This window comes from Lates calcarifer, linkage group LG20 (assembly GCF_001640805.2).
Source record: "Lates calcarifer isolate ASB-BC8 linkage group LG20, TLL_Latcal_v3, whole genome shotgun sequence".
Classification (NCBI taxonomy): Eukaryota; Metazoa; Chordata; class Actinopteri; family Centropomidae; genus Lates; species Lates calcarifer.
The window spans coordinates 455,552-474,586 of record NC_066852.1 but is presented as its reverse complement, the minus strand read 5'-3'; the positions used below and the strand labels follow the sequence as shown (position 1 = coordinate 474,586).

The following is a 19,035-nucleotide window of genomic DNA, read 5'->3' as shown; positions in this document are numbered from 1 at the left end:
TACACTTGGCATTAATAAGTGTACTTGTAATGTCTATTCTTGTGACCAAACTTAGACCTTAATATGCAAATTATTTAAGGCAGGGTTTTGTGTGTTTGATGAAAAGCACTTTGAGCTACTTGCTGTACATAAAAGGTGGTATACCAATTAACTCTGGGCAAAAAATTTCCCCTGTAGCTCCTCGGGTGCAAGATGAACATTTTCCCAGAAAGAGACGAACGTGAAGTGATATGACTCTGTTCCCAGAGGCTGGCTGCTCACTGTGATTTGAATTCTGTCTGCTGAAGCAGTGACGCTGTTTGGCAGTCAAATCAGCTGCAGGTAGAGTGAGCTCAGGCACCATCTTTCTCTCTCATGTAACACACACGACTGCTGCAGACTCACATTGCAAACATATTTTAGTCTAATTCAAGATGTTCAGATACCGTGTGGATTATAAACTGGATTCATGTAACGTGACTCTTTGCCTCTGGACAGAATAACGGCTCTGAAGGACTTCCTGCCTTATATGTATGTAAACTTTATCATACTGAGTTTTTAACCTTTATTTAAAGAGACTGTAATTTAAATAAGAGAGATCTTAATCTCTCACAGGTGTGTGTCTGTGTGTGGTGTGTCATCCTCTAATGAGGATATGAATATTTAATATATTGTTGGAGGTGCAGGTGTTATAAACTGATGGTCATCTGATATCAGCTCACCAGTTTGTAACTTGATGTCGCTGATTAAAAGCTGCCATCTGGTCTTTAATGTTGGAGGAACCTCTGAATGGAGAGGAGAACTGACTGTTAATTAGTCACAGTGCTACAGTATTTACAGTATTTACTGCAGTTTGGGACTCAGAGACAAGTTTAAACAATGAAAATGGTCAAAATTGAAGCACCAGAGGCTGAGCTATCCTACTTCAAAAACACTGCATACTACATTTCCCATAATGCAACCATTAGCTATTTTTCAGGCTTCCATACATCCGCTCAGAAACCTCTAGGTTACAAGCAGCCCCTGGTTTTTGCAGGACTCAGAGCCCTGCTGGTCTTCATTCTCCACATCAACTCAATGATTATTGTTCACCTCAGACTCCAGGTGAATTAGGATGACTGGGATTATGGCCAGGTGATGGAGCAGAAAAGCAGCAGGACTCTGAGACACTGACGACTAAAAACCATCAAAGCATTACTGATCTACTATAAGACATGTTAAGGATAGAGAGCAGAGGATCTACAACCTGCCCTCCTGAAGAACATTTTACTTTTCTTTAAGTGATTTCGACTGTTTTACCCCTGCTTTTGTTCATATTCCATACCACAAAACCGTAGTTCTGAGTCAATAAAGAGAGAAGGAATTCAGTCCCTGATTAGACTGTTATGAAACCCAAATCTAGTCATGTTCTCACTACTAATTTCTCTCTGCATGGTGGCCATTTAAGGACATCAAAGACTCGACTTGCAGGCTCAAAATGTATCAGTCTAAGGTAGTGATGAGTAAAAAAAATAAATAAATAAAGCTCTCTCATTCACTTCATTGGAGCCAGTCCATCAGCACAGTAGGGGGTTCAGACACACCTGACTTTGGCAGGGTCATCCAGAATACAAGTTGAACACAACACAAAGTCATTCTGTAAGAGACTGCATAAGCTTGTCACATTTATGCTAGTGCACACTTAGCACATTAATACCATTTACCTTGCAAATGATGAAAAATATAGTTGCTGCAGTGATGAACATTTCTGTCTGTGAATATGACAAACCATTACGCAGTATTAGCATCTGATAAGCTACGATTAAAAACATTAATCTGTTACTACAACTGGACTTTCTGTGTGTTTGGTGCTAATCATGCTAAATGTTAAGCTACGATGGCGGACATGATAAATATATCCGCTCACACCTGCATGTTAGTATCAGCATTAAGCTCAAAGCATGGCTGTACCTTAGTAGGCACCAGTCTAAAGGTCAACATTACCTTTAACGTACTTAGCGTCCCCTGACGGACATGGACGAAACAGGGCAGTACCACGAGGATTCGTGGAGGCTGTGTAGCCAATAGTTCAAGCGAGACACAACCACAGCGCATGACAAAGAACTTTTCTTAAATGGCAGAACTTTCTGAAGAGAGGTCAGAAGTTTTGTATAACCTCATGTTGTTATTTCACCTGGGAAACCTCTTCCACCATTCGTTGTTGTCAGAAACTTTTGACTTTGAGCTGCCCTCTAGTGGACGTTTTGCCAACGTACAAGGACGCATGGACGTACGAGTGGGCACTGATGGTTACATAGTTTAAAATGATCTGTTTTCGTGCGCAAAGGGAGATTAAATGGGTCTTGGGCAGCTCGTGACTCTTTGAGGTGACTGACCTATCATGACCAGAAACATGAAGACCATTAATAACCATCAGTGGGTCTCAAATGTTGTACTGTGAAGACATGGGAACAGGTTTGAAAGGAAGACAGAAAAGGCGAATATTTTACACCTAGACCTCCTTCCTGTGCCCTCCACAGATTCTCTCTTTGCCAAACCGTGCGTCCTTGGAAGAAGCCCTGCTGGCAGCTTGATTTGTATTCTCATCATCCAGACAGACAGACAGACAGACCGCAGACAGGCTGAGCGTCACGAAGCGCTCCTTCTGCCGCTCCAGTGATGGGGGAGGAAGGGAGGAACTGAATGAAGAGAGGGAGAGGGAGAGAGGGAGGAGCCAGGCTGTCAAGGTGAACCGATAAACCTCTCTTTTTATTAGCCCTGACGCCCAAAACACGACGCGCAGCTCCTCCAGCAGGGAGGAGGAGGAGGAGGAGAGAGGACAGGGATCGGAGGAGCACTCATCCTTTCCACAGGGTGATCATCTTGACCGGAGCCGGGGGGAGACAACAGTCCGCAGACACTGGGAGAAGGGGGAGGAAAGTGATGCAGGGGAAAGTCAGTGTTTTGTGATTTTTAAAAAAGATAAATTTGGACGTAAACTTGGATGGCTCGGAGTGAGTGGAGTGCGTCATCTCGTGTGAAACGGCCGAGGAATTAAAAGGTGAGTTTTTCCACTAACATGACATTCAGACAGAGCTGTGGAAATAAGCTGCGAGTTCACTGACACGTTCATGTTTCTATCACCTTATCTCATCATCTGTGTCCTGCGCTGACAACATGGATTTCCTGGTTTACTGTCACTGTGTTCCTGAAGAATCCCGCCTCTTTATTCTCAGGGAAATTAAAAGAGGATCAAAACACATTCTTTAAAAGCAGCAGTGCGTCTGAAGCTGTTGCGTAATGTTGGGATCGATCGGTATGTTTTTGGATGACTTGACACAGACATGATTCAGTTTGATTCAGACACCACTCTCACAGCGAAGGCGCCAAATATCAGCCACAGACTTTATAATTTGGTTGGAAGCTGTGAACACGGGTTTAATTCTCTGTAGCATCACACCCTCAAATAACAAGGGCCCACAAACACCCGGGTTCCCCTGAACAACTTTCCAAATAGACTGTTCATAGCTGAAGTTGGAAGGTAAATCCAGGTATTCATTGGAAGACATGGCCACTTTGTATTCAGGCTCTTTCCAAAATAGTTTCAGAAAATGTGCCTAACATCAGTGCAGGCCTCTACCTTCCATCTCGGGCTCACGGAGGAGTTCATGCCCTCTGGTTTAAGGAATACATTAAATATGACAACTCTCATTTTTTGAGGCATTGTGTGTTTTTTAGCTCATTGACTTGGACTCATCATTTTGTGTGTTTCTTTTTCTTCCTAAGAAATACATTAAATGTACATATACATTTGAGACGTATCCATAAATCCATATATCTTTATGGAGGTCCGTTTCTGCCAAAGTGAGGAAAGAAAAAAAACATCCCATTTGTTATTATAATGAGAAATCTTCTTGAAATATTGACATCTCAAATTAATGAGGAACCTTTTCAAAATACTGGCTCGTTATTATTATACAATGAGAGGAGAGTGTTTGCAGAGCACCTCATTGAAAATCTCTGAACTTTTCGACTGTGGCTGGTTGGTTGCTGCCATTGGCAGTAATGGGCTCCCATATGACAACATGACAAGTTTAAAAAAAAACAAAAAACAGACAACACAGGACACTGCCACTATCATTTAGGTAATGAGGTGAAGCTTCAGGTCTTGAGGGTGTGTTAGCCGAGTTAGCGTAGCCTGAAAACAAACAGTAAATGGATGGCTGGATGTCCTCTACCTCAGCATGTGAAATTTGAAAGAGTGACTAAGAGGTTAAAGTGCTGACTCTCATTTGATGTTTACATCCACATGACAACTACAGCTGATAACAGAGCGTGTGTCTCAACAACTATTGGCATAAATCACCACTTAATTGTGCTGACATTCAGGTTCTCCAGAGGATTAATCCTAATAATTTTGGTGATTCCCGGACTTTTCATCATTTAATTGGTCCAGTATTTTGGTTTTTAGACCAGATACCTGCAAAACAAACCTCAGCCTCAGTTGTGCTTTGCATTCATTGCAAATGATGGTTGTACGTTGGTTGGTTTGTCATTGTGAGAACATTTGCTGATGTTAGCTTTTCACCCATGTCTGTTGTCTCTTAGACTTGTTTTAAACAAATTTGACCTAAGAAGTAAAAGTGTAAAGTAAGAGAGAAGCATGGGAAGGGAAGGCTGGTCAAACTAAATAAGGGGAGGATACTGCAGCCTAACTGGGTCGTCAGACCTGGGTGATCCCCCTAAACTATCAAATACTAAGCCAGACAGAAAAAAAGCTAATTTATCTTCTGAAAACAAGTTCGAGTCACAAAAGAAACTGACAGCAAAAACTGCTGAGTTGCATGAATCTGCAGCTGAGTGATCTTAGTTTGAGATCACTTGTTGTTTTTAACTTATTTTTTAATCTAATAGCTGGTGATGTTTTATTTTTGTTTCCTGTTTAGAACTCTCCACAAACCGTGATACAAAACTTGAAAAATAGCTGTTTATGTATCATCCTGACCCCTCACAAATTTTTGTTCTTTCTGTACCTACACATATTTTGTGAAACATGGATGACTCTGAGAAAAGCCTAATGCCCAGAGTCCTACACTGGTCGTAAAAACCTCACATCAGATCTTGAATCTCTTTATTTCGTGCCAGTCCAGTGACCTTAACCGGAGACATGTGTTGTTGTGTTTCAAAGAATGCAAGGACACCAGTCGGGAAAATATCTTGTTACTTAAAAAAAACAAAAAGAAGTTTGAGATCTTGAAATTTTCATCTGACACCAACGACACATGTCTTCAGTGATGATGTGGGGTTTTCGCTCTGAGTGAAATGTGTTGACAGATCGGCTCAGAGGAGGTGAGGCGGCCCGCTGTGGCCTGGAGAACAAAACACTGAGCCCTCACATGATTAAAGGGCTGGATAAAGAGGTCAGACTGAACCTGGAAGTTTATCGTATATATAATGTAACAATGTCGGATGTTTGTAGTAAACATGGCCAAAGTTTCAGATGATGAGGTAAATGTAGACGTGATACCTGTGAGCAAGAAGCAGCCTGAGAGTGTTTCTTGCTATGAGCCCACATCTTTGTGTTTAGGTTGTCAGTCCTTTTCAGATCTTATCAGGCCTTAGCGAACTGAAAATAGATGGCTGTATTTAGCTATTTTCACTATTGTTGGGGAGCACAGAAAAGGTCAGGGGTACTAATGTTGGCAAGGTTAGCTGGCTAATGTTAGCACCCGCTTGCGTCATACTTTGTTTATCTTATCTTATGAAACTTATCAACTGCAGCCATTTCCTCTTCTCTCTCTTTTCAGTAGAAGGACATTGAATGAGTTGTTTGATGAGGACTCAGATTAGTTCTGACAAGACGGAACACAGCACTGAAGCACCTTGAAAACAGGAGAGCTTTGGCAAAGTTGGACTTGGAAACAGTATTTTAATTGGTCACAACTTAACAAAAGGATAGTTTATATTGCTATGGATCCATGCAAAGCTGCTGTAGGGGAGAATAAAGATACAAAGCTGGAAGAAGAGCATAATAGATTCCCTCTAAATGTTTACTTATGTAACGTCCTTTTCTACTACTGCTTTTATTCTGTCGTCCTTCAGCACTAATTCACATCCTCCTGTCCTGTAAAACAGAGGGAGTTCAGGTACTCCATAGGAGATAAAAGAGGGGTATAAATAGCGTGAGTATGTAATGTACATGTGTTGCTGTACATGTGTGGGTGTGGAGGTTGAGGTCTGAGCGTGGATCCTGAACGCTCCCTCTTCGATGACTGGCTCAGGCGGGCAGGAAGCGTGGGGAGTAAACAAAAGGCCCTGTTCCATATCAGTGCTCAGAGATTGAAATATCAGCGGCTGTGCGACCTCATGAAGGCTCTCTGCTGATGAATCACCGCTGCTGAACAATTTCAAATTACTATAGACACAGGGGTGTGATTCCCAAAGGTGATACAGAGGTGGAAGATTTGTCCAATTCAGACATAAAAACACCTTCGTCAGAGCTCATCAGTTACTTTTGTTTGAGAAATTCAATCACACGGTTTGCTTCAATTCTGGGGTAAAGTAGGTGTCACTTCTCTCCAGAGGATAAAATATCTTGCGTCAAATTAGCTGAAAATGCCATGTTTTCAGTTTAACTCCAGTTGTGACAGCGTGAGACTTTGAAGCTGATGGGATGAGTCACGACTGTTAAAGAGTATTTCAAAGTGAAGGTGATTCCCTCGAGAGTCATTCAGAGAGGAGGGATAGAAAAAACAACACCAATAATCTCATCAGTGTTTCACAACAGCATGATTCCTTCTATTTCTTTGCTGTCAACTGAAAGAACCATGACTAGTGGAAAAAAAAAAAAAAATCAAAGACTCACTGAGCATGGTTCCTGGAGGTAAGCAGATTAACTTTTTATTCACTACTGATCAAGAATCTGCAGGTTGAAACAAGTGGTTTTGGAAGGAGAGGCTGGGGGGTGAAGCTAACAGGCAAGTTTCTTTATATGACTATCATATTTAAAACAAGACAGTTATGCACATTTCACCTCACTCGAGTATCTGGATGTCTCGCTTAAGGGCAGCTTCCACACAGCTAAGAGCCTACGGCCATGCTACTGGCTCTGTTAGGCTGTAAGCACAGAAAATGCTAAAATTAGCATGCTAACAACAAGCTGATGTTTGCCAAGTGAAAATGTCACTAGTTCCGCAGTTGTTTGGTCGAAAACAAAAGGTACTGGATTCATTTAAATTTTGACCTGATGGTGGTGCTAGATGAAAAGGCAGTGGATCACAAAACTGAGTAGGGTTCGTCCAATGGGGATTATGAACGTTTGTACCAATTTTCATGGCAATCTGTTCAGTTATGGTCAAGATATGCTCCAAAACCTCTTCGGACTTGCAGACTGACATTGCATCCAAAGAACCACACTGGCTGAGTGGCGTCACAGACCTTTCTGCTTTGACCCTGAGGTTTCTCTAACCTTCACCAAAACTGAACCATAAAGATCTAAAAAAAATATTTGGAAGGAAACAACAAGCATTGTATTTGAAACTGTTTATTCAAAACCTCCCCACCACCAGACAGACGAATTCTCCATCAGCAGAAATATTAAGTCTGAGGTTCTTGGGTGGGGGGGTCAGATCTCACCAGATGGAGGTCTGCTATCTAATTAATGCCCGTCTGTTTGGGGTCGTCGACATGAAAACCTGCAGGACCTTCTGTTCTCTCTGCCACCGGCTCTGGTCTGATGTTACTGCAACTTTGAGAGAACAAATCACCCTCAAAATCATCAAATTATTTTGCTGTTAAAGGACTTTTTCCCTTTAGCCAGTTAATGTGTTAAGGAAAACACACAGGTCCTGATCCTAACATCCCATCGTTTTGCCAAATGTCCAATAACAACAAATGTTTATGTTCTAATAATAAAGACCTGGGAGTAGAGTGATGTAGTTACAGAGCAGCAGGCCTCAGGGGCAACAAAACATCTGAGTTTTAAGAAAAATAAGACTTTATGATGTATCCTGTTACTTTTTAGCTTTTTCCCGTAACTTTCTCGACATCTCTGAATATTTTTTTGTGTGAGCTGCTCTCTGAAGTGGGAAACTGATACTCACTCCCCCCGAGGTCGGCGTCATAATCCTGCCTGAACAGCTGAGATTTATAACCACACGGCCTCTGTGCTGTTTTTACTGCTCCGAGTTCTCACTGTGTCGAAAATATTGTCTGAATTTGTCCTCTGATAATCACTGACAATGGTCTCTGTCTTTGTAGAGCGGCGTGAGGCTGAGGACTCCCGCCGGGATCTGAGAAGGAAGAATCTGGTGTCCTGGCGGTGCAGACGGACCCCCGACTCCAACCCCCTGCGGTCCTGAAGGGACCAGCTGTTTGACTTCACGTGGATGAACTGGCCTGACGAGGATTCACACATCACCTCTGGGGGTTTTTGGCGCTTCTGATTGGTTCATCTGACCTCCAACTCTTCTTCTTATTTTTATTTTTCTTCCTGTCTCTCTAAAGTTCTGCCTTAGAACTCAGATGACAATGCTGCTGCAGTTTTATTTCCCATCAGAAAAGCGGAAAAGGTTTTCAGCTGCTGCGCCGTTATCAGCCTTTCAAGAAAACTGAGAGAGTGGATTATTGAAAGGAGTCTGGAGCCTTTTGGAGAATTTAAATGGATGTTTAAACACCAGGGAAGGCGCAGAGTTCATCTGTAGTCCTGAGGAATAACAGTGTGTGTCTGTCAGTTTGTGAATGTGTTTGTTCATCCTGGAGATTCAGACACATTTACATCTGAATGAGGATGAGTTCAGGCACATCTGGACATGTACACAACAGAAAGAAAGATTCAAATTTCCTGCAGGTTGACCTGAAGTGTTCTGATTCAGTTACCAGATTTTTTACCACTCAGCAACTTAAACTGTGATTCTTTTGAAGTTGAAATGAATTCACCTTCAAAATTTCTAAAGCACAAAGATTTCCTTTGAATATTTTAGTGAATGTGGTGGAGCTGGTGCTGTAGCATACAAAGTTTAAACATAATTTGGACATTATTTTTATACCCAGTGTCTATTGTCACATGTAACATCCTGTGATTTACATCCATTTCTCTGTAAACTAGTTGGACAGAACTGGTTGTGGTGAGACTAACGAGCTGCTGCTGCTGTTTCTGAGACAATTAACCTCATCATTAACATTTGGAGGAAAAATTTAATGAGATTTTATTCCATTAGAACACATGCAAGTCCACATTTTATAAAGGATGTTGCTTTTTATCGACTGTCGGCACCACCGAGACTGTAACTGCAGAATGTTTAATACTCAGACATGTGACATTTATTTCCAGCGTCCACTGAACTTTCCTGGTTTTCCTTAAAGGTTTTTTAAAGAGGAACCGTTTGCTCAATCATCTCACCAAGACAGCATTTGAATGTCTGTTTAAATTTGTGAATTATTGAGCAAGAGAGCCGCCATCTTGAGGAAGTTTAAGAGTTTTAAAGAATTTAAAAATTTGAATTCATCAGCTATTATCAACACTTAGCACCTGCATTTATTATTTTAGTTCCCGCTGTGGATTATTATGAGCCACACTTTGGCTTGTTGAACCTGGAGAGACGAATCAGAAGCTTCACAGCATCGAGAGGACACGTATAATCCCATCCCGTCCATCTGAAATCACTTCTTCCGACCTCCGGGGGGAACTTGCTGCCCACATCCCATCACCGCCATGGTGATGTCGCAGGGCACCTACACCTTCCTGGCCTGTTTCGCCGGCTTCTGGTTGGTCTGGGCCCTGATCGTCATGCTCTGCTGTTTCTGCAGCTTCCTGCAGCGCAGGCTGAAGCGCCGCCGCGAGGAGAGGCTCAGGGAGCAGTGTCTGCGAACGGTAGAGGTGGAGCCGCTCAGCTGTCACCCCGCAGGATACCCGCCTGCTGCCCCACCTCCACCTCCGCCACCACCACCGCCTACGCAGCTGCCCAGGGAGCCACCGCAGTTCTGCCCTCCTCACACCCTGTCGTCACCGCCTGTTCCTCTGCCGGTTCCTCATCCCATGCCACAAGCAACCTGGGTCAGCATGCCAGGTAACCTAACGCTTCTCTTGTTATGTACTTCTTTCAGAGGTTAGGAGGAAAAGATTAATACGTTCATTTTCTGGCAGCACACTGATCCCAAACAGTGCATGAAACAATCAGTGAGAGTTTGCCTCCCTTTAGCTCACTTCGGCAGTCAGTGTTCGTTCTCAAAATATCAACTAGTGCATCCATTAGTCTCAGCAGCAAACTCACTGCACGTCTTCTCTCGAGCAGAACATTAATCTCTTCTCTACTGCTGAGTGTAAAATCACTGACAAATGCCAAACCTGTCACGTCCCGTTTGCTTTTTACGTACGAGCCGAAAGTGTATTTCATTCATGAGACACACTCGGTTTCTTTATTTCAACAAGAAACACAACAACAACAAAAAGCACATTGATTTAAAGCATCCGTATGAGGAATTCAGATGCAGACAGAAGAGCGGAGGACAGCAGGAGGATTATATTATACATTGTGTCAGATTTTGTTTAGACTCTTCGGTTCCCAGCCTCCAGCTCCCTGCCTGCTGGGCAGCGTTCCCCCGCGGGGCGTCATGGTGACAGCTGCTGCTGAGGCGTGGGCGATGACTGTGGAGGCCGAGCGAGCAGTGACGGAACGAGCAACAACAACACGGCCGGGGCTAAACTGAAAAAGAATAAGAGACTGGGAAAAAAGGGACAAAGAGAGGGAAAGTGTAGAGTCAGCAGCAGCAGCACAGGAGAGAGGTCTCCCCAGGTCTCAGTGTTAACAGACAGGTTCACAGTTTTTCCCCATATATGCTTCTCCAGTCCATGCCAAAGTATCCTTGGGCAAGATACTGAACCCCATGTTGCCCCTGATGTGTCATTGGTGTGTGAATGGGTATGAATGTGTTAGCGCGCTTCGTGTGCAGAGCAAGAGCTGTATGAATGTGTGTGTGGATGGGTGAATGTGTAAAAGCGCTTTGAGTAAGTGCTATGTAGTACACTAAGTACATAAGCACTAGTTGGGGTGGGCGGTATAGCCTTAAGATGATATCACAATATCTCAGTGTAATTTGTGGTGATGATATTCAAGATAGTATGAAAAAAAAAAAAACAGCTTTTCAGCCACACATGACCAGCTACAGCAGATAGAAGTCGCGTGAGGACCAGAGTTTGAGTTTCATCACACTCACATCTGGTTTTGCTTGAGGTGGTGAAACAAATCGATTGCACTGCTGCCTTTAACTGTGACCATTTTCCTGCAAACTTTGCAGAAAATTGTGGTTTTCTGGAGGTCTGGCCTCTTAGAGCCAAATCACTTCGACACAACAGACATAGCTCCACATTTAGGGACCAATTCCTCGTCAGAGGTCGATGCTCTGCTCTGGCTTTTCACCATTGTTGTGGTGAGAGAAGACTAGGATGTGCCAATACGTCACCACGCTGCCATATCATTGGTATCGTGGTATGTAACCTTTTTTAAATTATATGGCACAGATTCTTGGAACCTTGGTGTCACGTTTCCTCCAGTTTTGTATCATTAATGGAGGGCGTTGCTCAATGGAACCTGCAGAGTCTAACACACCCACTGATGTTTTCACAGTTCGCAATTCAGGTCAAGGAAAATCTGCCGGTTTTTGGTTCCAGCTGGGAGCTTTCCAGGTTCAGAACCAGTTTGTTTTTGATTGAAATGTTCTGAGCAGTTCATATTTGGGTGAGGGAACTGGAGCATGTTGGTGGAAAAATGTGCATTCGATGACTTTAACTCAACTTTGTCCACACCTACAAAAGCAAAGATTGGTTCTGTTGCTTTTCCAGTTGATAAAACAGCCGTTCAAAAGAGCAGCAGCACACCTCCCAATCGTTCAACTAAATCTGGGCGATGATTCAGAGGTGTGGAACCAGATTCATCAGGATTAAGTGCTCTTTTTCATCAACACCTTGCCTGATTCATTCAGTCACTACCAGCAGCTGCCAACCACGACCACAGACTGACACTGCAGTTAACTCTGCAACATGCCAGTTGTTGCTCAGCCCAAGGCCGATGTGTACAACTGTTTTTATGGAAATTAATTCATGAGTTTTCGTTTTACCCTGCAAGCAGAGGTAAACATGAGGAAACTTTCCCTTCTTGGGAATTCAAGCTTCAACCTAGAAAAACTCCACAAGCCACTTGAATTGTAAAGACACCAGAAAAGGGAAGAAAGTGCAGCTGCAGTGAAAATTATTGTCAGCAGCATTAGCATAGATTAAAAACCATTTCATATACAACAGTGAAGAACCCAGAAAAAATCCTACAAGCTCCAAGTGACATTAGAGCATTAACATGTAGAACGGAGGCAGCATTTTCATCAAGTACTGACTTTAGGAAGTTTAAAATGCAAATTCTTGTTGGAAACTGTCTCTGAATTGCATTAGAATTTACTGATGTTCATAAAATGTGGAGAGAAAGACAGAGTGAGTCAGAAATTATCTACAGATGAAAAAGGATGATTGCAGAATAAGAAAACAATGGAGGAGCAAGAGAGCAATCACAATCAAAACCTTTTAATACCTGTATAGTGCTGGAGAGAGAGGAAGAGGGAGGATTACTGAAGAGTAAAAAAGGAAAAGCTGGAGTGAGTAAAAGAGCATCAGCTGCTGTCAAAGATGCTTGACGAGCACAGACAGACAGTAAAGGATATAACAAAAAGGTTGCTGGGGCCCTGGTCACAAAGCAGACTGATGAAGAGGTTTAGTATCCAGGCAGCAGCCGAGCTAAAAGAGAGGCAGGTGCTGACCAGCTGAGCACAGCAGAGCACTGAGACAGAGGCTGGGAGCTGTTTGAGCTCTCATAAACCCACTGTACGTTAACTATCCAACACCAGTATGGAAAACAACGTTAGCGACCAGCAGCTCGGGGACCAAACTAGGGCTAAAAACAAAACAAAAAAAAAAAAAAAAAAAAAAAGGGGGATTTACATGACTTTGTATCTAAGAAACAAGCAGAAAATGAGGATGGCAGCAATACAGGTTTGGCAGAATGACAGGAAGACAGTCAAGTCCTCTACATTTATATAGCTCCAAATCACAACAGAAGTTATCGAGGCACTTTTCATATGGAGCAGATCTAGACCGTGCTCTTTATATTATTGCATTTACAAAGAGAGACTCAACAATTCCCACCATGAGCAGCACAAGGTGAAGAAAACCTATTTTGTGGTTCCAACTGGGAACTTTTCAAGTTCCAGTCCAATTTATTTCTGGTCAAAATGCTCTGAATGGTTCAAATAAAGCTCACGTTGGGGTATTAGATGACTTTAACCCAACGTTGTCCACACCAGGTGAATCAGGTTTCATTTTGTTCATGTAAATGTAACAGCAGGTGTTGAGCAGGATCGTATGGGCAGCAGGAGGCATGCCATCACAGATCAGACTCTACAGCTGCGGAGGTAGAAATACCTGCAGAAAGTGACAGCAAGTGTCATTACTGTGGGAGAGTTTCTCATCATAATGACTTTCAGGATCTTCACATTGGCAGAAATGGGCTTCCATACGTTGTGTTTGATGTAGATGTTTAGTTTAATACCAACATAAAAATCGCTGTGCACAGTAAAACGATGTTTGTATCAGTTCTCCTGCACACACTGCTTCTGTAGTGATCCTCTAACTCACCATGACCAGTATGATCATTGTTCTTTGTGTGGTAGTGGTCACAGATTACAGTTGCCACCATGTTTACGCTGAAATCACAATATCGCTCTACATTACATACAGTACTTTGTCCTCGCAGAATTGGCTGCAGCTTCAAACAAATTCCCCTCTGATCCTCCCCGGTGGAAACATCAGTGCTGTGTGTTTCTGCTGACATTGTTTCTGTGTGGCTGATGTTTATTTAAAGCCTGTCCTGGCAGCTGGTCATATTGTTTACAGCAGAGAGATCGACAGGGGGAGTTAGGATGGAGCTGATACACGATAAGAGTCTGATCCTGTAGGTATCTGTGAGGCATGGTGGAGGAGTGATGGATTGTGGCCAGGTATACACACAAATACACAAAGGCACACACATTTGCATCCATAAATACATCCAGCTCCACGGCAACTGTTCAACAAACACCTGTTGATTTCCAACACTGATGTTTGTTTTTGTAGCCGTAAACAGACTCAAGCCAAAACTCTACTTGTTGCAGCACCTAAAATGTGAATATTGGATGATTTTTGTTTTCATCTTCAGGAGAACATGAATGTTTGTACCAAATTTCACAACTTTCACACCAGTAGATGTCAAGAAACTTCAGGAAAAACGAAGGGGTTACATATCACATGTAATTTATTGTGGCCACATTCACGTACAGCATCAGGAATCATTTAGAAAAAGATCATTTCTCAGCTGCAGTAACTCTGCACTTTTAAACTTTTCCAAGAGATGGATCAGTTGTTTTTCAGGCTGCAAACATTTTCTTTTTCCTCGAACGGATCTGGTTCATGAAGCTGGCATGAACAAGTTAATATTTCAGGTCCAGTGATGTGTTTGAGGTTGTGCAACATTTGGACAGATATCGATCAGGATCTGGGCAGATTCACCGCTCTGGAAATAGACACTGCCTTCAGTTGTTCCAAAAATCAGGATGTTTGTAGCCTCCCCGGGGGGTTTCTCAGGCTGAAAGTCTTTTCCTGTACACTGACAATACAATGAAATGTAGACTCCACAGTCTTACATTATACCCACAGGCTCTCTGGCAGGGCAGAGGTATTTTAGAGATGTTGTTTCTCTGCAGTACAACACATTCAGCCTCTTTCTCCTTTAATAATGTCAAATCAAATCAATTCCATCTGAACGATTCAGTGCTTTGTTTTCTGTTCTATCAGCCATGATAAAGGCAAATTAAATCAAATAAGGCAGAATATAATTTATGTCCCAGCACTGTAACAGCTGAGGAACCAGGTTTCTGCTTCAGTCTCAACATTTCCCTGCTGAGTGTTTTTTTAAATTGGCTGCAAATCTAAACAGAATTTAGAGTTGCTCAGGGAAACACTGGTCGGTCGAGTCTGTCAGTGTAGAAAGCAGCAGGTGTGAAGAGTCCATCAGCAGAGAAGGAGCGAGCAAATAAAACACTAAAACCAGGCAGACAAATGCTGTGCAACAAAATGCAGATATCAGCAGACAAACTAAATTTAGGTTTTCACATCATTAGATCTGAGAGCTCTGTGGGTAAAAATGAGGAAAATGATTGTCTGAGTTGTTCCTGCTGAAATCTTGTTTCCAACAGGTCTTGATGTGTGATTTTTACCATGTCTCTGACTGGAATGATTGTAGGACACACACCACAAAACAAAAACTAAAACACATCTGCATTTTTTTTTCCCACATAATGGACATAAACCTTTTAGACTTCACTTTGTTTAAGTGCTTGATGATTCTAACCTCTGCTGTGACTGAGCGTCTACAGTGAGCAGTAAATGGAGGAGATGTTAGATATGATGAATCACCATCATTACTGTGTTGCACGAGTGGAGTTCTCACATGTGTAAAAAGCTTTTGATTGTAGGTTTGTTGGTAAAAAGCAGCGTACATACCACAGATACTGATTATCCTGCTATCACTCTGAGATATAGAAGTGAGAACGATCATGGCTCCTGTTCAGAGAGAGGCCGAGAAAAAACACGAGAGCCTGAAATAGAAAAAATAAAATGTGTGTGAGAGAAAGAGGAAGAGAGAGTTCAGACCTAATGTACTGAGATGGTTTTTGTTCCCACAGCTGAACACACTGTCACAGGCTTCACACCAGGAAGGCGTTAATTACAATTGTTTGGTTTGTGACCTCGAAATGAAGTGTTTGTGGTTCACGTTTATTTCACGGTGGCTGTTCTCCAGTGTGAGACTTTGAGATGGAGTGAGTGTTGTGATTCTCACGTCCTGTCTCCTCTGTTAACTCCAGACACAGATATATTTGGGAAGCCGCCCTGCTACGAGGAGGCAGTCCTGATGGAGGATCCTCCTCCGCCCTATAGTGAGGTCCTGGCTGACCCAAGGGGGGGCACCTATCTGAAGCCTGTCCCGCTCCGAGCAGCGCCGCCACTGCCTCTTCCGCTGCCTCTCAGGGAACACCAGGATCCCGTTCCAGTGTTCACGTCCGAGACCAGCAAGCTCCCCTCGGCGACAGTGTTCCCTGATCGGGGCTACTCCTCCCTGATCCGCCTGCCTTCGTCCCAGCGCTGGGACTCCCTGGGTCACCTCCTGTCCAACATGGACCTGAACCACAACAACCTCGCCCCATCGGGCGGCCGCTCACTGCAGGCGGCCGCCGCGATGGCTACCATGCCCCGCAGAGAGCCCAGGACTCAACATGACAGACTTGGGCTCCAAGGTGGAATACCTGGACTCCAAGGGGGGATACAAGGACTTCAAGGGGGGATACAGGGATTCCAAGGAGGGCTACAGGGGCTTCAGGGGGTTCGTGGACTGAGGGGACTGGAGCCCAGCTGTGGCCTGCCCACAGCCTTCCCCCTGCTGGGTCGGAGCACTGCTGTCTAGGCTGTCTGAGGAGCCTCAGGCAGGAGATGTTTAAGGACGGACTTCCTGTGTTTTCGCCTCCTGCTCAGTGTTTACAGCACTATCACCAGTACAAGTAGATTTAATTCCCTCGTGAGAGCTAGAAGAGGGTTAAAGTACTGCAAAGGCGTCAGGAGCTCAGTTCCCCGTGCAGCTCGGTGGGCGAAGGGTGCCACTTACTGTGTGTGTGTGTGCAGGGGGGTTAAAAGAGGAAATTACACACCGTTTCAAACCAGTGTTGTTGAGTCACTGAGGTTTCCTGGTGTTGTATCCAAGTTAATCGAGTCAAGGTTTCTTTTGGAGAGCAGAGGACGAGTAACGAGGAAGAGGAAGAGCGACAAGCACAGCTGTTTCCCTACCTTTCACCCAGACTCCCTTCCTCCTCCCCCCTCTCTTTCTTTCCTTCTGTCGCCCTCTCATTCTGTTCATCCCTCCTCTCCTCTTTCTGCACCAGAGCAAACCTATTGTACCAGTCTGCTGTTGCCATGGCTCCCGGGAACTGTCTGTTGCCCACGACGACCTCTCCTCTTTTATCTGCTCTGATTTTTTGAAGACTCTGTTCGCAGCTTCGCCTCCTCTCACAGACTATGAGCACTAACACTTTACAACAAGAACACGTGGTGACTCTGGGTGGGACTCGACCACCGTGTTTGTGACATTTTGTTTACAGTCAAAACACTTCAGAAAAAAGGTAGAGAACGACAAGCTAGCCAGGACTGTGATTTGTAACATGCTGCTTTGTTGTTTTCAGTGTCGTCTTTAATCGTTGTAGTTTGGCCTCAACCTGTCGTTAAGGCTCTGTCTGTGGTCACTGGGCCATTAATGTGAAAAACCTTATTTTTCACCTACAAATTTATTATTCTTTTCAGCTTTGTGACAAACACCTTTTCTCTTGTGTGATAAAAACATCTCCACCTGTAAGGATTCTTCCAATAAAAAATAAAAAAGGGTCAAAATGTCAAAATAAAACAAATGAAACTTTGTTGTTTGTGTGTCTCTTCATATCATAAATTACTGTGAACATTAGCTGATTAAAACACATTTCTCTGTGAGAATCAATTTGAAAACCCCTGGGTTTATTGGTCAGTTGATACAGATCTGCTGCTTTTATTTCTAATCAAACAGAAGAGAAGCGATGCTCTCCAGCTCTGACCTCTGAAGTTTTCAGATGAATTATTCATCAGATTATCTCTGTTCTCTTTTCTCTGCTCGTCTCAGCTAGAAATTGATTCAGAATGTCTGCATGTGCCAATCAGGAAAGACTTTAATGCAAATGGTGCCTCCCTCAGTTGCATTCTCTCTGTGTTGTGCTTCTATTCATTCCCCCAAACCTGTTTTATCTCCTTTTGTCAGTCTCTCTGCAGGCCTAGCATTCGCATTTACACTAATACTCCTGTTTCATTGTGTGAGACGCAGCACTGTGTGATGAAGAAATTGAATCTGTCACTTTCACAAAGCCGTCATGGCTGCCACTCCTGCCGTCATCACTGGCATTGGTTTGCATATCTCAGAATTGTTTCCTGAGTCTTCCTGTGCTCAGAATGAGTCGCATGTTTCAGCCTCACTGAGAAGAGGAGTTTCCCAGGAACATCTGAGGTGACAGATGTTTCAAAGTCCTCAAATTCTGCATGTACTGATGTGCCAGTGCCTCTGGTGATGGTGAACATTAGTATCACCCACCAAGCTGCTGCATATCAAAGACAACAACAGCTCAAAATGGCTTTGGCTTCAAAGGTTCATTTCAAACATATTTCAGATTTCTTCTTCGCAACATCTAGTATTTGATTTCAACAAATGTTTCACAGTGGGAGATTCCTACATCAGATCCTTACAAAAGGTACCTCTCAGTTAAAATCATGTTTTAATCAAAGGCTCCATGTTTCCTTGCTGTCTGTAGGAGTCATGGTAATTTGACTTTTCTGTATAGTCTGAATATGTCAAATAAAAGCACACGTACAAAACAATACATTATACACCGTCATTAAGTTGAAGAACCGGAGTTGAAGAATTGTTGGAGTTAGGTTCAGAGTAAAGTCTTGTTTTGTAGATTCTGAGTTGTGTATCAGATTTCCAGTAGTTCTAGAGCTCCAAAAGGACGAACTATCCCTGACGTCGTACTACTACTGCCCTAAAATAAAAATTTTTTTTTAGGTGCTGGAGTAAACACCAAAACAGTTGAAAGTAGAATCAGCTGTGAAAGATGAAAAACCTGCTTCACATCAGTACCTGTGTGGAGAAGATTTGAACAGTCCAGTTTTCTCTACAGAAGCTGAATCAGTGTTAATTCACCTTTTAAACCGAACATTTCAAACTACAAAGACTTGTTTGAGAACAAACCCCTCAGCCACAGAGCCACAACTACTGCAATTTATTTAAATGTCACATCCTCTCAGCCTTTCCTATTCCCTGCTGCCACAAATAATAGTAATAATGGTTTTAAATTATTATAATCATTTCTAGCCCCAGCTTCCAGAAAGGTAGAGACTCAATAACAATGTCAGAGTCAATTACTCCTGTAAAATCT

The 19,035-nt window shown here is 43.1% G+C and overlaps 1 protein-coding gene across 1 annotated transcript; it reads left to right on the top strand.

Annotated features, from left to right (window-relative positions):
- Positions 1-2,585: 2,585 nt before the first annotated feature.
- Positions 2,586-17,493, top strand: LOC108885355 (proline-rich protein 7). The gene is made up of 3 exons (XM_018679667.2): positions 2,586-3,019; positions 8,218-10,025; positions 15,898-17,493. The coding sequence occupies exons 2-3, from the start codon at positions 9,671-9,673 to the stop codon at positions 16,491-16,493; spliced, it is 951 nt and encodes a 316-aa protein (XP_018535183.1). The 5' UTR covers positions 2,586-3,019; positions 8,218-9,670; the 3' UTR covers positions 16,494-17,493.
- The last annotated feature ends 1,542 nt before the right edge of the window (positions 17,494-19,035 follow it).